Source organism: Loxodonta africana, chromosome 7, assembly GCF_030014295.1.
Source record: "Loxodonta africana isolate mLoxAfr1 chromosome 7, mLoxAfr1.hap2, whole genome shotgun sequence".
NCBI lineage: Eukaryota > Metazoa > Chordata > Mammalia > Proboscidea > Elephantidae > Loxodonta > Loxodonta africana.
In genome coordinates this window covers 122935572-122955669 of record NC_087348.1, presented here as the reverse complement: position 1 = coordinate 122955669, position 20098 = coordinate 122935572, and the positions used below count along the sequence as shown (strand labels likewise).

The window sequence follows — 20098 nt, the reverse complement described above, 5'->3', positions numbered from 1 at the left end:
GATCCCTCTTTATAATATGTCCAAAGTATGTGAGACATAGTCTCGCCATTCTTGCTTCTAAGGAGCATTCTGGCTGCACGCACTTCTTCCAAGACAGTCTTGTTCATTCTTTTGGCAGTCCATGGCATATTCGATAGTCTTCACCAACACTACAATTCAAAGGCATCAATTCTTCCTCAGTCTTCCTTACTGATTGTCCAGCTTTCACATGCATATGAGGTGACTGAAAACACCAGGACTTGGGTCAAGCACACCTTAGTCCTCAAGGTGACATCTTTGCTTTTCAACACTTTAAAGAGGTCTTTTGCAACCGAGTTGCCCAAAACAATGCATCTTTTGATTTCCTGACTGCTTCTTCCATGGGTGTTGACTATAGATCCAAGTAAAACGAAATCCTTGATGACCTCAATCTTTTCTCTGTTTATCATGATGTTGCTTATTGGTCCAGTTGTGAGGATTTTTGTTTTCTTTATGTTAAGGTGTAATCCATACTGAAGGCTGTGGTCTTTCACCTTCATCAGTAAGTGCTTCAAGTCCTCTTTACTTCCAGCAAGCAAGGTTGTGTCACCTGCATAACGCAGGTTGTTAATGGGTCTTCCACCAATCCTGATGCCCCATTCTTCTTCATATAGTACAGCTTCTCGGATTATTTGCTCAGCATACAGCATGGTGAAAGGATACAACCCTGATGCACACCTTTCCTGACTTTAAACCATGCAGTATCTCCCTGTTCTGTTCAAACGACTGCCTCTTGAACCATGTACAGATGCCACATGAGTAAAATTACGTGTTCCAGAATTCCCATTCTCCACCATGTTATCCATCATTTGTTATGATCCACACAGTAGAATGCCTTAGTATAGTTAATAAAACACAGGTAAACATCTTTCCGGTATTCTCTGCTTTCAGCCAGGATCCACCTGACATCAGCAATGATATCCTTGGTTCCATGACCTCTTCTAAATTTGGCTTGAAATTCTGGCAGTTCCCTGTCAATCTACTGCTGCAGCTGCTTTTGAATGATCTTCAGCAAAATTTTGCTTGCATGTGATATTAATAATACTGTTCGATAATTGCCACATTCAGTTGGATCACCTTTCTTGGGAATAGGCATAAATATGGATCTCTTCTAGTGTGTTGGCCAGGTAGCTGTCTTCCAAATTTCTTGGCGTAAATGAGTAAGCACTTTCAGTGCTGCATCCATTTGTTGAAATATCTCAACTGGTATTCTGCCAATTCCCAAAGGCTTGTTTTTTGCCAATGCCTTCAGTGCAGATTGGACTTCTTTCAGTACCATCGGTTCTTGATCACATGTTACCTCTTGAAATGGCTGAATTCTTTTGGGTACAGTGACTCTGTATATTCCTTCCACCTTCTTTTGATGCTTCCTACATCATTTAATACTTTCCCTATAGAACACCCATTAACAATCAGAACCTGGAACGTACGAAGTATAAATCTAAGAAAATTGGAAATCATCATAAATAAAATGGAACGCATAAAGATCGATATCCAAGGCATCGGTAAGCTGAAGTGGACTGATACTGGTCATTTTGAATCAGATAGTCATATGGTCTACTATGCCGCAAAGAACTTGAAGAGAAATGGAATTGCATTTATTGTCAAAAAGAACATTTTGAGATCTATCCTGAAGTACAACACTGTCAGTGATAGGATAATATCCATACACTTACACGGAAGATCCGTGAATATGACTATTATTCATATTTACACAGCAACTACTAAGGCCAAAGATGAAGAAATTGAAGACTTTTACCAATTTGTGGAGTCTGAAATTGACTGAACATGCCATCGGGATGCGTTGATAATTACTGGAGATTGGAATGAAAAAGTTGGAAACAGAGAAGAAGGACTGGTAGTTAGAAAATGTGGTCTTGGTGAAAAAAATGATGCAGGAAATCGCATGATTGAATTTTGCAAGACCAATGACTTCTTCATTGCAAACACCTTTTTTCACCAACATACATAGTGACTATACACATGGACTTCACCAGATGGAATACACAGGAATCAAATTGATTACATCTGTGGAAAGAGACGATGCAAAAGCTCAATATCATCAGTCAGAACAAGGCCAGCGGCTGCCTGCAAATCCGACTATCAATTACTCATATGCAAGTTCAAGGTGAAACCAAAGAAAATTAGAACAAGTCCACGAGAGCCAAAGTATGACCTCGAGTATATCCCACCTGAATTTAGAGACCATTTCAAGAACAGATTTGACACGTAGAACACTAATGACTGAAGGCCAGACGAGTTGTGGAAGGACATCATAATGAAGAAAGTAAGAGGTCATTAGAAAAACAGGAAAGAAAGAAAGACCAAAATGGATGTCAGAAGAGACTCTGACACTTTCTTTTGAACGTCGAGTAGCTAAAGCAAAAGGAAAAATGATAAAGTAAGAGAGCTGAACAGAAGATTTCAAAGGGCAGCTCAAGAAGACAAAGTAAACTATTATGATGACATGTGCGTAGACCTACAGATAGAAAACCAAAAGGGAAGAACACGCTCGGCATTTCTCAAGCTAAAAGAACTGATCAAAAAATTCAGGACTTGAGTTAAAATACTGAAGGATTCCTCATTACAGGAAGAAAAAATTGCAGGAAGGAAAAAAAAAAACTCTGAAATTCTGAGTGGTTGAAAGAAAACCAATTTGACACTGAAGTGCCCATAAGCAATTAAAAAAATCAAATACCCAATAGATGGCTCCACAATAAAAATTTCTAAAGCCTATGAAGTTTAAAGTAATCATCTTTTCCATCAGCTTTTACTCACACCTTCTGCACGGTTTCTTTAAAACCCTTACATTGTCCATTATCTACTGAGTCCCCTAATATTAAAAGGATCACAATTTATTGTCCAACTCGGGACACTTTTAAGAGTAAAAGGAAAATTATTTTCTTAGATTATTAAAACAGGAAGACAAGCTAATTACATAACCTTAGAGAAGGAATAACAAATATGATCAAAAAGAGTATCATTTGCTATAATGCAACTGACTTATTTAAATATACATTTAGAGTTCCAGATTTGTAATTCTACTGTGAAAAATGATGATGAAGAATATTTAAAAAAAATAAAGAATAGACTAAATCAACTTAAAAGAAGGTGAAACTTCAATCTGCAGTCAGAGACTTTTCTGGTGGTAAGATACCATCATCATGAGCCAAAGGACAGCCAGCTGATTAACAGGTCTAATCAAAAAGACCAAATTATGCAAGAATGAACAAGGCCCAAAATATGAATCTTATAATAATATGACTTAAGCTACAGAAAGAGAAACATTTAGTGTTCATGCTTTCTTTGAGACTATGGAATAAGGGAAGTGCATGTGTGCAGACAGAGGGTTTGCAAGGAGGGAAAAAGACGCTTGTGCTATGGAGTATGAGCTATTGAAATAGAAGAACAGAAAAAAATCATAATATCAAAGGGGAAAAATTATCCTCCTAGTTCCATATGAGAAAGAGCAACAAGAATTAATGGTAAAAAATCAAACTTTATTCAAAAAAATGATTCATTGTATACATAGCTTTGAATTTAGTTTTCACATTCATTGCCAATAAGATTACTAATATTTTCAACTTTAAATCATGAGATTTGGAAAACATGCAATATGTGAAGAACAACTTTCCAAATTATGCAAATGGTCATCTCTGACTTAAACTTATTTCATCTTCAGTTTATATAGTTTTGTTTTGCAAACAGAATAAAAACATATAATTAATAATGACTTACTTATAAACATCTAAAAAAAGATTTACAAACTTTGGTGTCATATACTCTGGATGAAGGAACTATACAAACCATTGTCATTGAGTTGATTCCAACTCACAGAGACCCTATAGGACAGGGTAGAACTGCCCCATAGGGTTTCCATGGCTGTAATCTTTACAGGAACAGAATGCCAGATCTTTTCCTCAGGTGTAGCTAGAGGGTTCGAACCCTAGGCCTATTGGTTAGCAGCCTTAGTGCTTACCACCTGCACCACCAGGGCTTCTTATATAAAAAATATACAACTATAAACCAAAAAACCAAATCTGTTGCCATTGAGTTGATTCCTACTCACAGCGACTCTATAGGACATAGTAGAACTGCCCCATAGGGTTCCCAAGGCTGTAATTTTTATGGAAGCAGACTGCCACATCTTTCTCCCACAGAGCAGCTGGTGGGTTTGAACTGTCAGCCTTGCTGTTAGCAGTCAAGCTCCTAACCACTGTGCCACCAAGGCTCCTTAAATATAAAATCAAAAACCAAACCCGTTACCATCAAATCAATTCTGACTCATAGTGACCTTACAGGACAGAGTAGAACTGCCCCATACGGTTTCCAAGGAGTACCTGGTGGATTCAAACTGCCCACCTTTTGGTTACCAGCCATAGCTCTTAACCACTATGCCACCAAGGTTTCCTCCCTAACTATACTACCCCTAACATATAAGAATATTTTGCTATCATGAAAATAAAGCGACTTTTATTTACACTTTTATATTGAGGTAAAATTATAGGTTCACTAACTGAATCATAAGAGGATTTTCATTTGCAAAAGACTTTCCTTTTATGTAACTATGGAAAAAAAAAAACACGAATGCCTAAGAATTTGGAAAAGAAGCCAAATTCCTTCAGTAAGCTTCAAAAGAAAAAAAAAATCTCTAATGAAAAAATTAAGATAAATTACCTGTAAGATAACAAGAGCATTTTCTATGGAAAGGTCATCTGATGGTAGGCCTTCACTTTTCCAAATTAACTGCTCACTTTCCGTACAAAGAAATCTCCTCAGATCAAATTCTGAAAAGTTAAAAATTACCAGTAATATTTCACTACAATTATCTTGTACTTTATGAAGGAAAAAGAAAAAAACTATGTGAAATATATTGAAATCAAAGCCTTCTGATCATCCTTGATATACACATTAAGCACCAGAAGCCAATGAAAGTAAAGTTTAAAAAAGAAAATTGCAGCTCTATTGAGTGAATGTTCCAGATCACAACTAATATCCTAAGGAACCTTGGGATTCCTAAATCTGATCATATGATATGAAATTATTATAAAAGTAAGCTAATAAAAAGTTTAGCTGTGTTCATGTAAGACCAAAAATAATTCATTAGTGTTAGTGTCACAGAGTTATTTTAGAGATAAGAGAAATCATTACATTAAAACAATCACCAGAATTTGGGTAAATCTAAAGTAGCTACAGTAGCCTTTAACTAATTGAAAAATTTCCTCATTAAAAAGGAATCTAAAGATAAAAATGTATGTTTTTACTATACTAAAATTTCAAATTCATGAATAAGTACAAACTTTCAAGGCCAGCTGATTTAGTCCATTCTTCCAAACAGGTTTTTCTCAGGTCCTCAGGAGCAGCAGAAAGGTACGTAATAAATGCAGCAGCTAGCTGAGCTCTTTTAGGAAGAGTAGCTAATTCTTCGGCTATCTCTGCAACCTGAAGAAAAAAAAAAAAGAGAGAGAGAGAGGTGCATATGGATACGCTCTAACATGGAAGAAAATGAACAGCTTCCTAAATTAGTTTTGACTGTGGAAGGAAAAATAACTTGCTGGTTTAAGTTCATATCCACCCCCTCACCCCCCCCATCTTGAATATAATCTTGAAAATGTAAATATATCAAGAAGACTTCAGATATTGCTGAATATTCAAAATGTATGAAAACCTGATGTATCTGTAGGAAAAAAAATACTTTCAGTCATTAAGAGTTCCTAGTGACTGTAATGAAAGCAGAACTTTCTTTCGGATCACAGTTAAATTTTATGAGTTTTACATCATTTTGTAAAATAAGATTAAGATGACACAGAAGGCATGAGCAAAACAAAACATGAGTATTTACTAAAGTTTAGTGTTGCCAATGCATAATATTGAGCAGAATGAATAGAGATACAGAATTGGATGAAAAGAGATAGGTAGAGTTGAAAACAGACTGGGAAAGGTTTTACATATCATGCAAAAGAGGTTTTTTTTTTTTTTTGTACTTTAGATGAAGGTTTACAGAGTAAATGAGTCTCTCATTAAACAATACACATATTGTTTCGTGACACTGGTTGCCAACCCCATGACATGTCAATGCTCTCCCTTTTTCGACCTTGGGTTCCCCGTTACCAGCTTTCCTGTCCCTTCCTGTCTTCTTGTCCTTACCCTTGCACTGGTGTGCCCATTTAGTCTGGTTTTGTTTTATGGGTCTGTCTAATCTTTGGCTGAGGGGTGAACCTCAGGAGTGATTTCAGTACTGAGTTAAAAGGGTGTTGGGCTGGTGTACCCATTTAGTCTGGTTTTGTTTTATGGGTCTGTCTAATCTTTGGCTGAAGGGTGAACCGCAGGAATGATTTCAGTACTGAGTTAAAAGGGTGTCGGGGGCCATACTCTCCGGGTTTCTCCAGTCTCTGTCAGACCAGTAAGTCTAGTTTTTTTTTTGTGAGTTAGAACTTTGCTCTACATTTTTCTCCAGCCCTGTCCAGGGCCCTCTATCGTGATCCCTGTAAGAGCAACTGGTGGTGGTAGCTGGGCACCATTTAGTTGTGCTGGACTCAGTCTCGTGGAGGCTGTGGTAGTTGTGGTTCATTAGTGCTTTGGACTAACCTTTCCCTTATGTCTTTGGTTTCTTCATTGTCCCTTGAGGAGCTTGTATTTTAACCTGTGGCTATAGTGAGCCACTGAAAGTGTTTAGGCAGTGCTGTGAACGATGTGATCAGACTGGGTTTTAGAAAAATAATTCAACTGGCAAATGAAGGATAAATTAATTAAAGGCAGAGAGAGGAGGGAGACAAGTTAGAAGAATCCAGGTGAGGAACTGAAGGATTAACATTAAGAAAAAAAAAAAGAGTAGAGGATAAATGGAACAACCAGAACAGAAATAATCAGAATGTTCATACATTGTGAAGAATGTAACCAATGTCACTAAATAACATGTAGAGAAATTGTTGAATGGGACCCTAAACTGCTGTATAAACCTTCACCAAAAACACACACGCCGAAAAAAATTAAAAAAAAAAAAAATAGATACAAATATGAGAGATATTTGCAAAATCGATATGAGATGTAAACAAGAAAGAGTCTAAGAAAACTCCACATTTTTACTTTTGATTCCTACAAGAAACATACCTTAAATGAGACAGGCAATAAAGGAGATTTGGGATGAGAAAAAGAAAGAATTTAAATATATTAGGTTTGAGCTCCTGAAAAACAACTTAAATGCAAACATCTAAAGTGTAGTTGGAAGTATGAATTTAAAACTTAGCAGTCTAGAAATATAGCTCTGGTTATGAACTGATATTCATAAGAATGAGTGAGATAAACTGAAACAGTTGCATAGAAAAGAGCTGAGAATGGGAGTATTGAGGACAATCAACATTGGGTGAGCAGATGAGGAAGATGTAGTAAGGGAAGGAATCTAACGTGCTAAAGAAAAAAAAAGTGGGGGGTTGAGGAAGAGAAAACATTTTCACATTTGAGGTAAGAGAAGAAATGAATGGCTGACAGTATCAAATCTTAAAGATTACTAGCCTAAAAAAAAAAAAAAGCCTAGTGAAGGCAAAAAAAAAAAAAAAAAATTGCTAGGGATTACTGAATTTTCCATCAACACATTTTTGTCCTTGGCCTTCCTTTAAATAATTTAGAAAACTAGAAAGGGAATAGGTTGCTTTGCCTAAAACCTGTACTTTATGAAGATGCTTTGCTTAAAGATTAATTCACATAATGGCCATTCATATCTGGATCTTTTATGTTGAGTGGGCTGAAAGTTAAACGATATTTTCTCTACTTTTTTTTTTTAAACAAATACATTACATTATAGATTTTCTATATTTTAAAAGAAGACTCTTCTATGACCTCTCAAACAAACCTGTGCATTCCATCTCTTGTGTTCTCTATCAAGCTGATTAATTAAGACTTCTGCAGCTTTAATTGTTTCCTGTGCTTTGCTTACTTCAGCTTCAAGTTTGGCAGCTTCTGAAGTCCTGCTCTGAAATCTAAGAAAACATTAAAATTTAATGAAAAGCAAAAAGGATTTAAGAAAAAATTAATGAAATTACCCTTAGGTAGTAAAGTGAATTTTTATGTGAGAATTTTATTAGTGATATTACTGTGTTTGCTTACATCATCAGTAGAAGAGACACATGTACCAAACACCATATTGAAAATCTAGCACTCACCCCCTTAAAAAACTACAGGGCCTCCATGTTCTGCTACGTTATACACAAACTTTGCAGTATGACATTCAATATCCTGCCATAAGAGTGATCTAATCTACCATTCTAGTTTTATTTCATTCTATTTCAGCATACAGGCAGTCCCCAATTACAAACAAGATCAGTTCCTAAGTGTGTCTTTAAGAATTTGTAGGTAAGTCAGAACATATGCACATGGTTTTTATTTAGCCTTACTTTTTTTTTTTTTAGTGCAAGAAAAGGCTCAAAGCCTGTTATGGATTGAATTGTGTCCCCCCAAAATATGCGTTGTAAATCCTAACCTCTATGCCTGTGGTTATAATCCCATTTGGGAGTGGGTTATCTTTGTTATGTTAATAAGACAGGATTAGTGTGTGGAGTGTCTTGAGTCAATCTCTCTTCAGATATAAAAGAGATTAAACAAGCAGAGGAGAGATGGGGTAAGATAGATGCCAAGACACATGGAGATCTCCAAGGAACCAGGAAGCAGAAGTTGACGAGATAAAGACCTTTCTTCAGAGCCAACAGAGAGAAAGAGTCTTCCCCTAGAGCCGCCACTCTGAACTCAGACTTCTAGCCTCCTAAACCGCAAGGGAATAATTTCTGTTTGTCGAAGCCTCCCCCTTGTGGCATTTCTGCTGCTGCAGCACTAGGTAACTAAGACAAGCCTTTTCAGTACTTTAAAAGCCGCACGTGCAGCGAGTAAAGGTGATTGTGATAAAGAATTTCTTGCGAGGAGGGGTTGGTTCAACCTTTTCAAAGTGAGGGCAAATTTACATAACATTAAAGGGCAAATATGAGTTGTCTATAAGTCTGATGTTCGTAACTCAGGGACTATCTGTATAGTCCAGTAAAACTATATGTCAACATTATGAAGAATTTTATATTTCCAGAAAATGCCCTATCTTTTATCTACTGTGCTCTTCTTCAGTCTATTCCATTTGCCTGGAATGTTTTCTAAGATCCTCCTCCCCCATCCCTACCTCACCCTTCACTCTAACTCCCTCAAATATATATCTACCAAAAATATAAATAGTATTTCAAAACCTACCTCAAATATACAGCCCATTTTATGTAATCTCTCCCTATGCCCATTTGCCAGTTTGTTTATAACTTTTTAAAATTATTTTTCCTTAAAAAATATTTGTACTATTATATTTACTTGTTTCTTCAACAAATAGGTATTAAGTATCTACAACTGTGCCAAGCATTAAAAAATAGGATTTAATTCTCAGAAAAACAGTTCAAAATAAGCATTACAATCCTCATTTACAGATACGCAAACTTAGATCTTAGTAGATCTAAAATTCACATACAGGTATGTGTGACATTAAATTCCATACACTTTATAGTATTTTTCATTGCCTCTCTGATTTTCCTCTTCCTTCCTCCTCTAAACGTAAGACTTCAGAACTGTGCTGTCAAATACAGCAGTTACTAGATACATGTTGTTATTTAAATTTAAATTAATTAAAATTAAATAGAATTAAAAATTCCTCAGTCCCATTAGCCACATTTCAAGAGCTCAGTAGCCACATATGGCTACTGGCTATCACATCAGATGTACATATTATAAAATATTTCCATCAGGGCATAAAGTTCTATTGGATAGCACTGTCCTAGAACTTGGAAAAAGAGAGTAATCTTTATTCACCTCAGCAATTCCTACTGAACCTTGCGCATAGTTTTGCAATAAGTATGTATTGAATGAAATCACCTATTGCAGACTTCTGAATAAGTTGTGTATTAAAAATGGCAAATGTACCTTAATTATGTCAAATTCCAATTTAAAAATTGATCTAATTTTTTTCAGTTCTTTATTCTTTATTAATATACAAGAAAATAAGACTGCCACTCACAACCTGGAGTCAATTAGCTCTTAATTAAAGATCATGGTAAGAAACAGCATGACGATCGGAATGAATTCTTTATTGATAACGGCTCTATAACAGAAAATGTCATTGTATTACTTAAAACCAGGGCTTCAAACCCATTTGTTCAGGGTCAAACCCCAGCTATGAATTTGCATTTCTAACAACTTCCCAGGAAGTTATCCGGAAAAATCACCTGGGGATCCTGTTTCAGTGTATCTGGGGTGGAAAAGCAAATTCTCAGCAGGGAGCCTGTTAGAAATGCAAACTCTCAGTGGGCATTCAAACTGGAAGGAACTCAGAAACCCTGCTTAAAATTGGAAATTAATTACAAAGGTTTTTCTAATAATCCTTTTAAAATATTGGTAGTTTGATGTAATGGTTAAGATCAGAAACTTTATGGAGTTAGACAAATTTAGTGTCTCTTTTTGGTTTAATGCTGACTTAAGTCAATTCCTAGCTGCTCAACTTTACACACATAAGTTTCTCTAATCTTTAGCTTCCTAATTGGCAAAACAGAAGAATGATATCAACCTCTCAGCACAGTTTTAATGATAAGAAGAGGTAAACATAAAAGTGCCTAGCATATTACTTGACAGATAGCAAGTGATTTATAAATGGTGTAGAAACATAGCTACCATATGCTAATTACCCAATAAATATGTGAAAATTAACTGCATATTAAGTAGTGATTGGAAGCATATGATACTGAAAATACATGCACATTTCTCTGTTTATACCTAAAAGGAAATGATGTGATTTTTTTCCTGTTTCCAACACAAAATTTGTTAGAAATTCTTCTTTTTTTAAATAAATACATGAAAAAAATTGAAACACTACTGAACACAGAGAAAAAATTCAGTTTGACTCTGAGAAGCTTCTTTCCTTGGACAATAATCTGTCTGTCTTCCATTAAAAAAAAAGGAAACTTGACACACCACTTGAAAAAAAAACTATAACTTATAGAAAAGTATTAGTATCATAAAACTGAAAGCAAACTACAACATATACCATATTTAATTGCACATTCTCCAGCTTTCAAACCTTTATAATTGTAAAAGAAAATGTTCCTACATCTATAATGGTTCCCATGGCAATATTTTCTTTCCTGTACTAAATAGCAATCACAGAGACACAGAGGTATGTGAAGGACTTTAAGATTAGTCATATTCATAAATAATCTTTAAATCTGAGTAAAATATTTGCATGAAGGAACTTCTTTTTCCACACCAAGCCAGAAAAAGTTAAAGGAAGAGAATTTTTTTAATGCGATAATATACCCGTGGAATCATTATAAAATAGGCAGTCTTAGAGCAATCATCTAAAATAAAGGAGTCTAAAAGTTTGAAGAAAGAAATGAAAAGCCAAATGTAAACATTCCCATCATTACCTTCAATTGCTCTTGTTCATTTTTCTCACCAATGCTTTGGAATGAACATATATTCATAAATACATACAGACACACACATATATATATTAGATAAAAATACAGAAAGGAAGACTTAAAGATTCTTGTTCTCTTCAGAATTTTTTTAAAAAGAAGTACTTTATTATTCTATACTCCTCCATTTTAGAGTAATAAATCAAAAAAAGGAGTCAAAATAATGCTAATAACTAAGTTTTACAAAATTGGAAATCAGTTGAGGTATATGTTTTCAAATATCCAAGATACATTTCAAAATCTAACTTACTTCTCTTTGAGCTCGGATACTTTTTGACCGACAGAATTAAGAAGCTCCTCTAGTTTCCTTTTTCTGTCTTCTGTTTTCTTCAAATTGCTAAAATATAAATCAATTTTATAAAAATCATTCTATTTTAGCTATCAACAATAAAGCAGCAACGGCACCTTAAAATGTAAATTTGCAGGAAATAAATCACACAGAAAACTGTCAGTAATTCAGTACTTACAATACCTTTGCTTAGAATTTGATAGGAAAAGCAATACTATTATCAAAATTATACCTTTGACCCAATTATAACACTTTCAGGAGTCTATATTAAAAAAAAAAAAAAAAACTAGTGAACATACATTACTGAATAAAAATGGTAGGTTAAACACATTCATTTATCTTCTATTCCTTCTAAAACTCCACTAAAATGAAACCAAGGGAATAAAAGAAGTATACATGCACAAGAATAAAGGGACTGGAAGAGAAAATTAATGCAAAGAGAAACGTCAATAAAAATTTGAAAGGTGACAACTGGCATACTGGAGTATAAAATGTCAAAACCTAAATGTCTACAGGGAGAAAAGCCAGAAAGAAGCAAACTCCCAAAATGTCAGGGAATGTGGATACCATGTGCCTCTAAAAGCAATAACAGACCTAAATACAGAGGATTATTTAACAGTCAAAAGTATAAGAAGTTTGACCTCAGGATTCCTCCTCCACAGTGGACTAACCTCTTATCGTAATCTAGAACACTGGAAGCCAAGCTTATAACATTCACCTATCCCCATCCACCTCTACCTACAACCCAGGTAGAAGATACGAGAATTCTACCAGAGAAAATGATTTATACGAGAATTCTTCCAGAGAAAATGACTGACCCTCTCTCCAAAAAAATAACACAGAAAAAAATCACAAATATTGAGTGGTTGCCATCAAAGGCCCACTCCACATCAGATCACCTACAGTGAAGCTCAGCAAGTCAAAGGAGCCCAGGCCACACACTCGGAGCTCCATTCAGATGTCCAGTACAAAAGTGTGTATCTTTTCACTTACGATTCTAACACTGCCTGCTCAGTCTCCAAAGGCTGAATCCGCTCCAGGACATGGGAGTACTGGACGTTAGCTTTAACCCAGGCGGCCAAAGGCGCAGCGGCAGTGCTGGCACGCTTCGCATTCTGAAAAACCCATTAGAAGTTATTTTACATTCTAAATTAATTTCAAATAAAAGTAAAGTAAATCCTAATACATTTTAATTAAGCACTTATTTAGTATGTTATTCCAAATAATAAAGCTTTGGTTTATAGCTAAAATAAAAATAAAGTGAACTGCTATTTTGATTAAGAAGAATGTACATGAACTCTACTTTTCGTTTTAAAATGAATCTTTCTGAGCCACATACAACCATTAGTATAATGGTATTTTATCAACATAAGTAATTACTCTATTAGTCATGTTTATGATAAATACTTATGCCATCAACAACAATGCTGACGCATCAATCATTTCTCTTCTATAGATGTGATTACATTTTTAATAGATGAAAGCAATTTTGACACTAGTTCTGTTGGTATCCAAGAAGATGTACATAACATTTTAAATAAGGGATCTGAAAAATACCAGAACTATGGGATTTGAATTGTTCACTAAAATTACAGATACAACTATCCTAACACAGGTATCTGTTATTATATAATAAATACACAAGAAGAAGTGGACAAGTACCAGGCAATTCAGAAGTAAAGAAATGCTGGTTGGGAACTCACCGTTATTGGCAGATACTAATAGTCAAAAACCATTTCAGATAATAAGTCTCCCTCCCTGTTACCTGGATTCTAATGTACCTTACGTTGCAGATAAATGCTTCAAAGCTATAATATACATAAATTATTTTCATTTATATATATATTTTATATTTTAAGTGATGTCATCATGTTTTAATAAGAGTTTGATACAGTATGAAAACGAATATTCTTGGCATGCTGTTAAAAATTACCTTCGGATCAAAAGATCCCTTATTTTTAAAAAGCAGTTCTTCGACACTCTCTCTGATTTCCTTTGGAATATTTCGGGCATCAAAAGTTGCAATGTCTTCTCTTACACCTCTTTTTGCAAGGAAACTAAAATTAAAGCATATTACTTCAAATGAGGTTAAATAAAGTTTGCTATTTCTGACAAAGGCACCAGTTTGACAAAATGATGTATGCAATGCTTTATTCCATTGGGTAGCAAAAAAATACGGTACTAAAAAATTTAAGCTTCTATTATATTATTCACCACTTTCTACAGCCAACAATCAGAAACTCTAGAGAGATGAACAAAAGACTAATTTTCTGTGAAAAAAAACTGGAGAAAGAAGTGAAATGAAAGAACTGAAGTCCTGTTATTCTACTCATATCCCTTTTTGTGAACTACTGGGTATTCATATGCACTAGGATATGCCAATACTTATAGCGCTTTCATATCTAGAGTTTGTGGCAGAAAAAATGTTCCCTTAAGTTAAATCTCCTCCCCAATCTCCACATGTTAAAAGAACTCTTTACCATCAACATAGATCCTAAAATGGAATTTAATATCAGCACAAACAGTAACACCATTATTACTGAGACATTCTTAAAGATTCTGAGACATTCCTTTTTTTTCCTTTTTGATACTTTTAACAGTCATGTATCAAGAAAGGAATATATATTGCTCATTTTGGCAGAACATAGGCTAAAATTGGAATGATAGAGAAGATTAGCATGGCCCCTACACAAGGATGACATGCAAATTCGTGAAGCATTCTGTATTTTTTTGAGGGACAGAGTAGATGGGACTGAGGCCTGGGGACCACAGTTTCTGGGGACGTCTAGGTCAAATGGCATAACATAGCTTATAAAGAAAAAGTTCTACATCCCACTCTGGTGAATAGCATCTGGGGTCTTAAAAGCTTGTGAGCAGCCTTCTAAGATACATCTATTGGTCCCATCCCACTCAGGGCAAAGGAGAATAAAGAAAATCAAAGACACAATGAAAATTCTAGCTCAAACGACTAAAGGACCAAATGAACCAGAGATTTCACCAGCCTGAGACCTGAAGAACTAGATGGTACCTGGCTACTACCAACGACCACCCTGAGAGGCAACACTAGACAGAGTCCCGTACAGAGAAGGAGCAAAATGTAGAACAGACTTCAAATTCACGTAAAAAGACCAGGCTTAATGGTCTGAGAGACTGAAGGAACCCCCAAAACTATGGCCCCTGGATGCTCTGTTAACCCAGAGCTGAAACCACTACCAAAGCCCACTCTTCAAACAAAGATTAGATGGATCATAAATCAAAAAGTAATACACATAAACAATGTGCTCCTTAGTTCAATCAGATATTCGAGATCCAAATGGGCAGCTCCCATCCAAAACGAGGATGAGAAGGCAGGAACAGGACAAACTGACACAGGGAACCCAGGAGGAGGAGGATGCTGTCACACTGTGAGGACTGCAGCCAATGTCACAAAACAATAGATGTATAAATTTTTGAATGAGAAATTAACTGAGCTGTGAACTTTCACCCAAAGTATAATAATAATAATAAAAAGAAAGGAATATATAGATGTAACATATGATGACACTGAGTATTTTGAAATTTCAAAGCAAAACATGTAACCAGATTCTTAGATGAAGCTCAGTTTGAGAAACAATGTAAGAAATATAAAAAATCATGAAAGAATACATGCTTCGTTGCTGAAATGATGTTATTTTCCAAAAATTCAAAAACTTACCTTTTCATGCTCACCCAAGATGTATCAAAGATACCCATCAACCTTAAGACTCCTTCAAGAATGTCTCTGATTACATCAGGTGGCATGCGTAGTGAGCGAATTTCTGAAAGAGATTCTGGCTTAATGTTTCCAACCGCTAGCTTAGCTTCATTGACTAAAGGCTAGAAGAGAAAAAGGATATTTTTGCTTATATATTATAAAGAAAAAATTTTAATGCATTATAAATTATCTAATAATTCTGTCATTTTATTCAAACTGACCATAGTTACTAACGTCTTCTTCAAATATCAAAATGTTTTAAAAGACAAAAAGGACAAAACGTTCAAGTCGAGAAAAAGTTCTTGCTGCCATAACTGCAACAATAAGGCAAATATAATTTGTTTCACACTATTAACCATTTTCAAAAGACTCTTTACTGGATAACGAAAATTATATTCTAGCACTAGTTTCTTCAAGACTGGAGAAAAAGAGCTTGAAAGTTTGTCTTAATGCATTTTCAACACATTTTGTTTTCCTCTACAATTAAAACAATCTGATTCAAGAATTGTTGTTTTAGTGAAGGGTAAGACAATACACAATACTGGGGAAGCCAACACATCTTGTCCAAGTCAAGGTCATGCAAGTTCCACAGACACATCCAAACTCCCTGAGGGACAGAATTACTGGGCTGAGGGCTGTGAGAACCATGGCCTTGAGGAACATCTAGCTCAATTGGCATAACATAGTTTATAAAGAAAATGTTCTACATTCTACTTTGATGAATAGCATCTGGGGTCTTAAAAGATTCTGGGCGGCCATCTAACATACTCCACTGATCTCACCCCATGTGGAGCAAGGGAGAATAAAGAAAACCAAAGATACAAGGGAAAGATTAGTCCAAAGGAGTAAAGGACCACAACTGCCACAGCCTCCACCAGACTGAGTCCAATACAACTAGATGGTACCCGGTTACCGCCACCGACTTCTAGGACAGGGATCACATTAAATGGTTTTGGACAGAGCTAGAGAAAAAGGTAGGATAAAATTCTAACTCACCACAAAAAAAAAAAAAAGATCAGACTTACTGGTCTGACAGAGACTGGAGAAACTCCAAGAATATGGGCCCCAGACACCATTTCAGCTCAGTAATGAAGTCACTCCTGACGTTCACGCCTCAGTCAAAGATTAGACAAGCTCATAAAAAAAAACTAAGCTAAACGGGCACACCAGCCCAGAAGCAAGGGTTAGAAGGCAGGAGGGGACAAGAAATCTGGTAATAGGGAATCCAAGTTTGAGAAGGGGAGAGTGTTGACATGTCAGGGGGTTGGAAACAAATGTCACAAAACAATATGTGTAATAATTGTTTAATAAGAAGTTAACTTGTTCTGTAAACCTTCATCTAAAGCACAATAAAAAAAGAAAAAGAAAAATTTGAAAGAATAGAGCTACGTGCACAAAGATGTTTGCTTCAGTATTTTTTGGAGGCAATGGTCAATAAAAAAAAAAGGCCAATATCAAAAAAAAAAGAATTGTTGTTTTAAGGTGCCATTGAGTTACTTCTGACTCATAGAGAACCCCTGTACAACAGAATGAAACACTGTTCAGTCCTGCACCATCCTCACAATCGTTGTTATGCTTGAGTTCATCTTGCAGCCACTGTGTCAACCCATCTCATTGAGGGTCTTCCTCTTTTTTACTGGCCCTTTACTTTACCAAGCATGAGGTCCTTTTCCAGGGACTCATTCCTCCTGATAACATGTCTAAAATATGAGAGATGTAGTCTCTCCATCCTTGCTTCTAAAGAGCATTCTGGCTGTACTTCTTCCAAGACAGATTTGTGCATTCTTCTGGAATCCATGGTGTATTCAGTATTCTTCATGAACACCATAATTCAAAGGCATCAATCCTTCTTCGGTCTTCCTTATTCATTGTTCAGCTTTTGCATGCATATGATACGATTGAAAACACTGTGGCTTGGGTTAGATGCACCCAAGACTAAAGTCTTCAAGGTGACATCTTTGCTCTTTAACACTTCAAAGAGGTCTTTTGCAGCAGATTTGCCCAGTGCAATGAATCCTCTGCTTTCTTGACTGCTGCTTCTATGGGTGTTGATCGTGGATCCAAGTAAAATGAAATCCTTGACAATATCAATCTTTTCTCCATTTACCATGATGTTGCTTATTGGTCCACTTGTGAGAATTTCTGTTTTGTTATGTTGAGGTGTAATCCATACTGAAAGCTGTGGTCTTTGATCTTTATCAGTTACAGCTTCAACTCCTCTTTGCTTTCAACAAGCAAGGTTGTTTCACCTTCATAACACAGGTTGTTAATGAATCTTCCTCCAACCCTGATGCCTCATTCTTCATATACTCCAGCTTCTCGGATTATACGTTCAGAATACAGATTGAATAAATGTGGTGAAAAGATACAACCCTGACGTGTACCTTTCCTGACTTTAAACCACGCAGAGTCCCTTTGTTCTGTTCAAATGACTGCCTCTTGATCTATGTACAGGTTCCTTATGAGCACAATTAAGTGCTCTGGAATTCCCAATCTTCGCAAAGTTATCCATAATTTGTTATGATCCGCACAGTCAAATGCCGTTACATAGTCAATAAAACATAAGTAAACACCTTTCTGCTATACTCCACTTTCAGCCAAGTTCCATCTGATATCATCAGTGATATTCCTGGTTCCACATCCTCTTCGGAAACCAGCTTGAATTTCTGGCAGCTCTGTGTCAATGTACTGCTGCAGTCGCTTTTGAATGATCTACAGAAAAACTTTACTTGCATGTGATATTAATGATATTGTTTCATAATTTCCATATTCAGTTTGATCACCTTTCTTTGGAATAGGTATAAATATGGATCTCTTCCAATTGGTTGGCCAGGTAGCTGTCTTCCAAATATCTTGGCCCAGAAGAGCAAGCACTTCCAGCGTTGCATCCATTTGCTGAAACATCTCAGTGGGTATTCCATCAATTCCTGGAGCCTTGTTTCTTACCAATACCTTCAGTGCAGCTTGGACCTCTTCCTTCAGTACCATCAGTTTCTGATCACATGCTACCTCCTGAAATGGTTGAACGTTGCCCAATTCTTTTTGGTAGAGTGGCTCTGTGCATTCCTTCCATCTTCCTTTGATACTTCCCATGTTGTTTAATATTTTTCCCATAGAATCCTTCAGTATTGCAACTCGAGGCTTGAATTTTTTCTTCAGTTCTTTCAGCTTGAGAAATGCTGAGCATGTTCTTCCCTTTTGGTTTTCTAACTCCAGGTCTTTGCACATGTCATTATAATACTTTGTCTTCTCAAGTCAGTCTTTGAAAACTTCTGTTCAACTCTTTTACTTTATCATGTCTTCCAATTTGCTTTAGCTACTCAACATTCAAGAGCAAGTTTCAATGTCTCTTCTGACATTTATTTTGGTCTTTCCAAGGGTAATGAAAATTACTTATAATAACCATCGTTAATTCACTTATTGTTCCTGGAAAACTTTCCTTCCACCTTTTCTTTCATAGGTAATATTCTGATTGAATGCCACAGGTTAATAATACTATTAACAACCTGTGATATGCAGATGACACAACCTTGCTTGCTGAAACCAAAGAGGACTTGAAGCACTTACTGATGAAGATCATCCTTCAGTACGGATTACACCTCAACATAAAGAAAACAAAAATCTTTATGACTGGTCCAATAAACAACATCATGATAAGTGCAGAAAATACTGAAGTTGTCAAGGATTTCATTTTACTTGGACCCACAATGAACGCTCATGGAAGCAGCAGTCAAGAAATCAAACGACTTACTGCAATCAGGCAAATGTGCAGCAAAAGAATGTCACTTTGAGGACTAAGGTGCGCCTAACCCAAGCCATAGTATTTTCAATCACTTGGACAATAGGAAAGCTGGACAATGAATAAGGAAGATGAAAGAAGAATTGATGTCTTTGAATCATGGTGTTGGTGAAGAATACTGAATATACCATGGACTGCCAGAAGAATGAATAAATCTATCTTGGAAGAAGTACAACCAGAATGTTCCTTAGAAACAAGGATGACGAGACTTCATCTCATGTACTCAGGACATGTTATCAGGAGGGACGGGGCCCTGGAGAAGGGCATCATGCTTGGCAAAGTAGAGGATCAGCGAAAAAGAGGAAAACTCTCAATGACATAGACTGACATAGTGACTGCAACAATGGGCTCGGACATAGCAACGCCATTGTGAAGATGGCACAGGACCTGGCAGTGTTTTGTTCTGTTGTACACAGGGTCGCTATGAGTCAGAACTGACTGGATGGCACATAATGAAAACAACAGCATTAGAAAATAACTTGAACTACAAATAATGTTTAAACTCCTATATATAACTGGTAGTGAAAACAGCAAAAAATTCAATGTTTCTTTTTTTAATTTACCTGTACTTCTTTTAATTCATCATCAATTTTATTTTTTCTTTCTTCAATTTTAACAACTTCTTCTGCTATCTTGTGCTTTAGTCTTTCTAGTTCCGTTTTTTGTTCACTAGCATCCTACAGGAACATTTAAATAGAATTCCAATTAATTTTAATGCACTCCATATTAAAAAGCGTTATAGCAAAAACACAGTAACTTATTTCAAAATTATA

General features: G+C 35.8%; 1 protein-coding gene and 1 non-coding gene across 4 annotated transcripts in view; one reads left to right on the top strand and one right to left on the bottom strand.

Annotated features, from left to right (window-relative positions):
• DYNC2H1 (dynein cytoplasmic 2 heavy chain 1) overlaps nt 1-20098 on the bottom strand; it is a 413953-nt gene that overhangs the window by 280857 nt on the left and 112998 nt on the right. For all 3 annotated transcript variants that reach the window (XM_064288850.1, XM_064288851.1, XM_064288852.1), the window contains exons 56-63: nt 19889-20002; nt 15488-15648; nt 13727-13850; nt 12787-12908; nt 11755-11841; nt 7868-7994; nt 5319-5460; nt 4696-4805 (exon numbers count right to left, since the gene is read on the bottom strand). In XM_064288850.1, the coding sequence (XP_064144920.1) occupies nt 4696-4805; nt 5319-5460; nt 7868-7994; nt 11755-11841; nt 12787-12908; nt 13727-13850; nt 15488-15648; nt 19889-20002 (987 nt within the window). The remainder of the gene's footprint in view (nt 1-4695; nt 4806-5318; nt 5461-7867; nt 7995-11754; nt 11842-12786; nt 12909-13726; nt 13851-15487; nt 15649-19888; nt 20003-20098) is intronic.
• Nucleotides 14421-14523, top strand: LOC111752143 (U6 spliceosomal RNA). Its single transcript, XR_002787146.1, has one exon. It is a non-coding gene; the product is annotated as a U6 spliceosomal RNA (small nuclear RNA).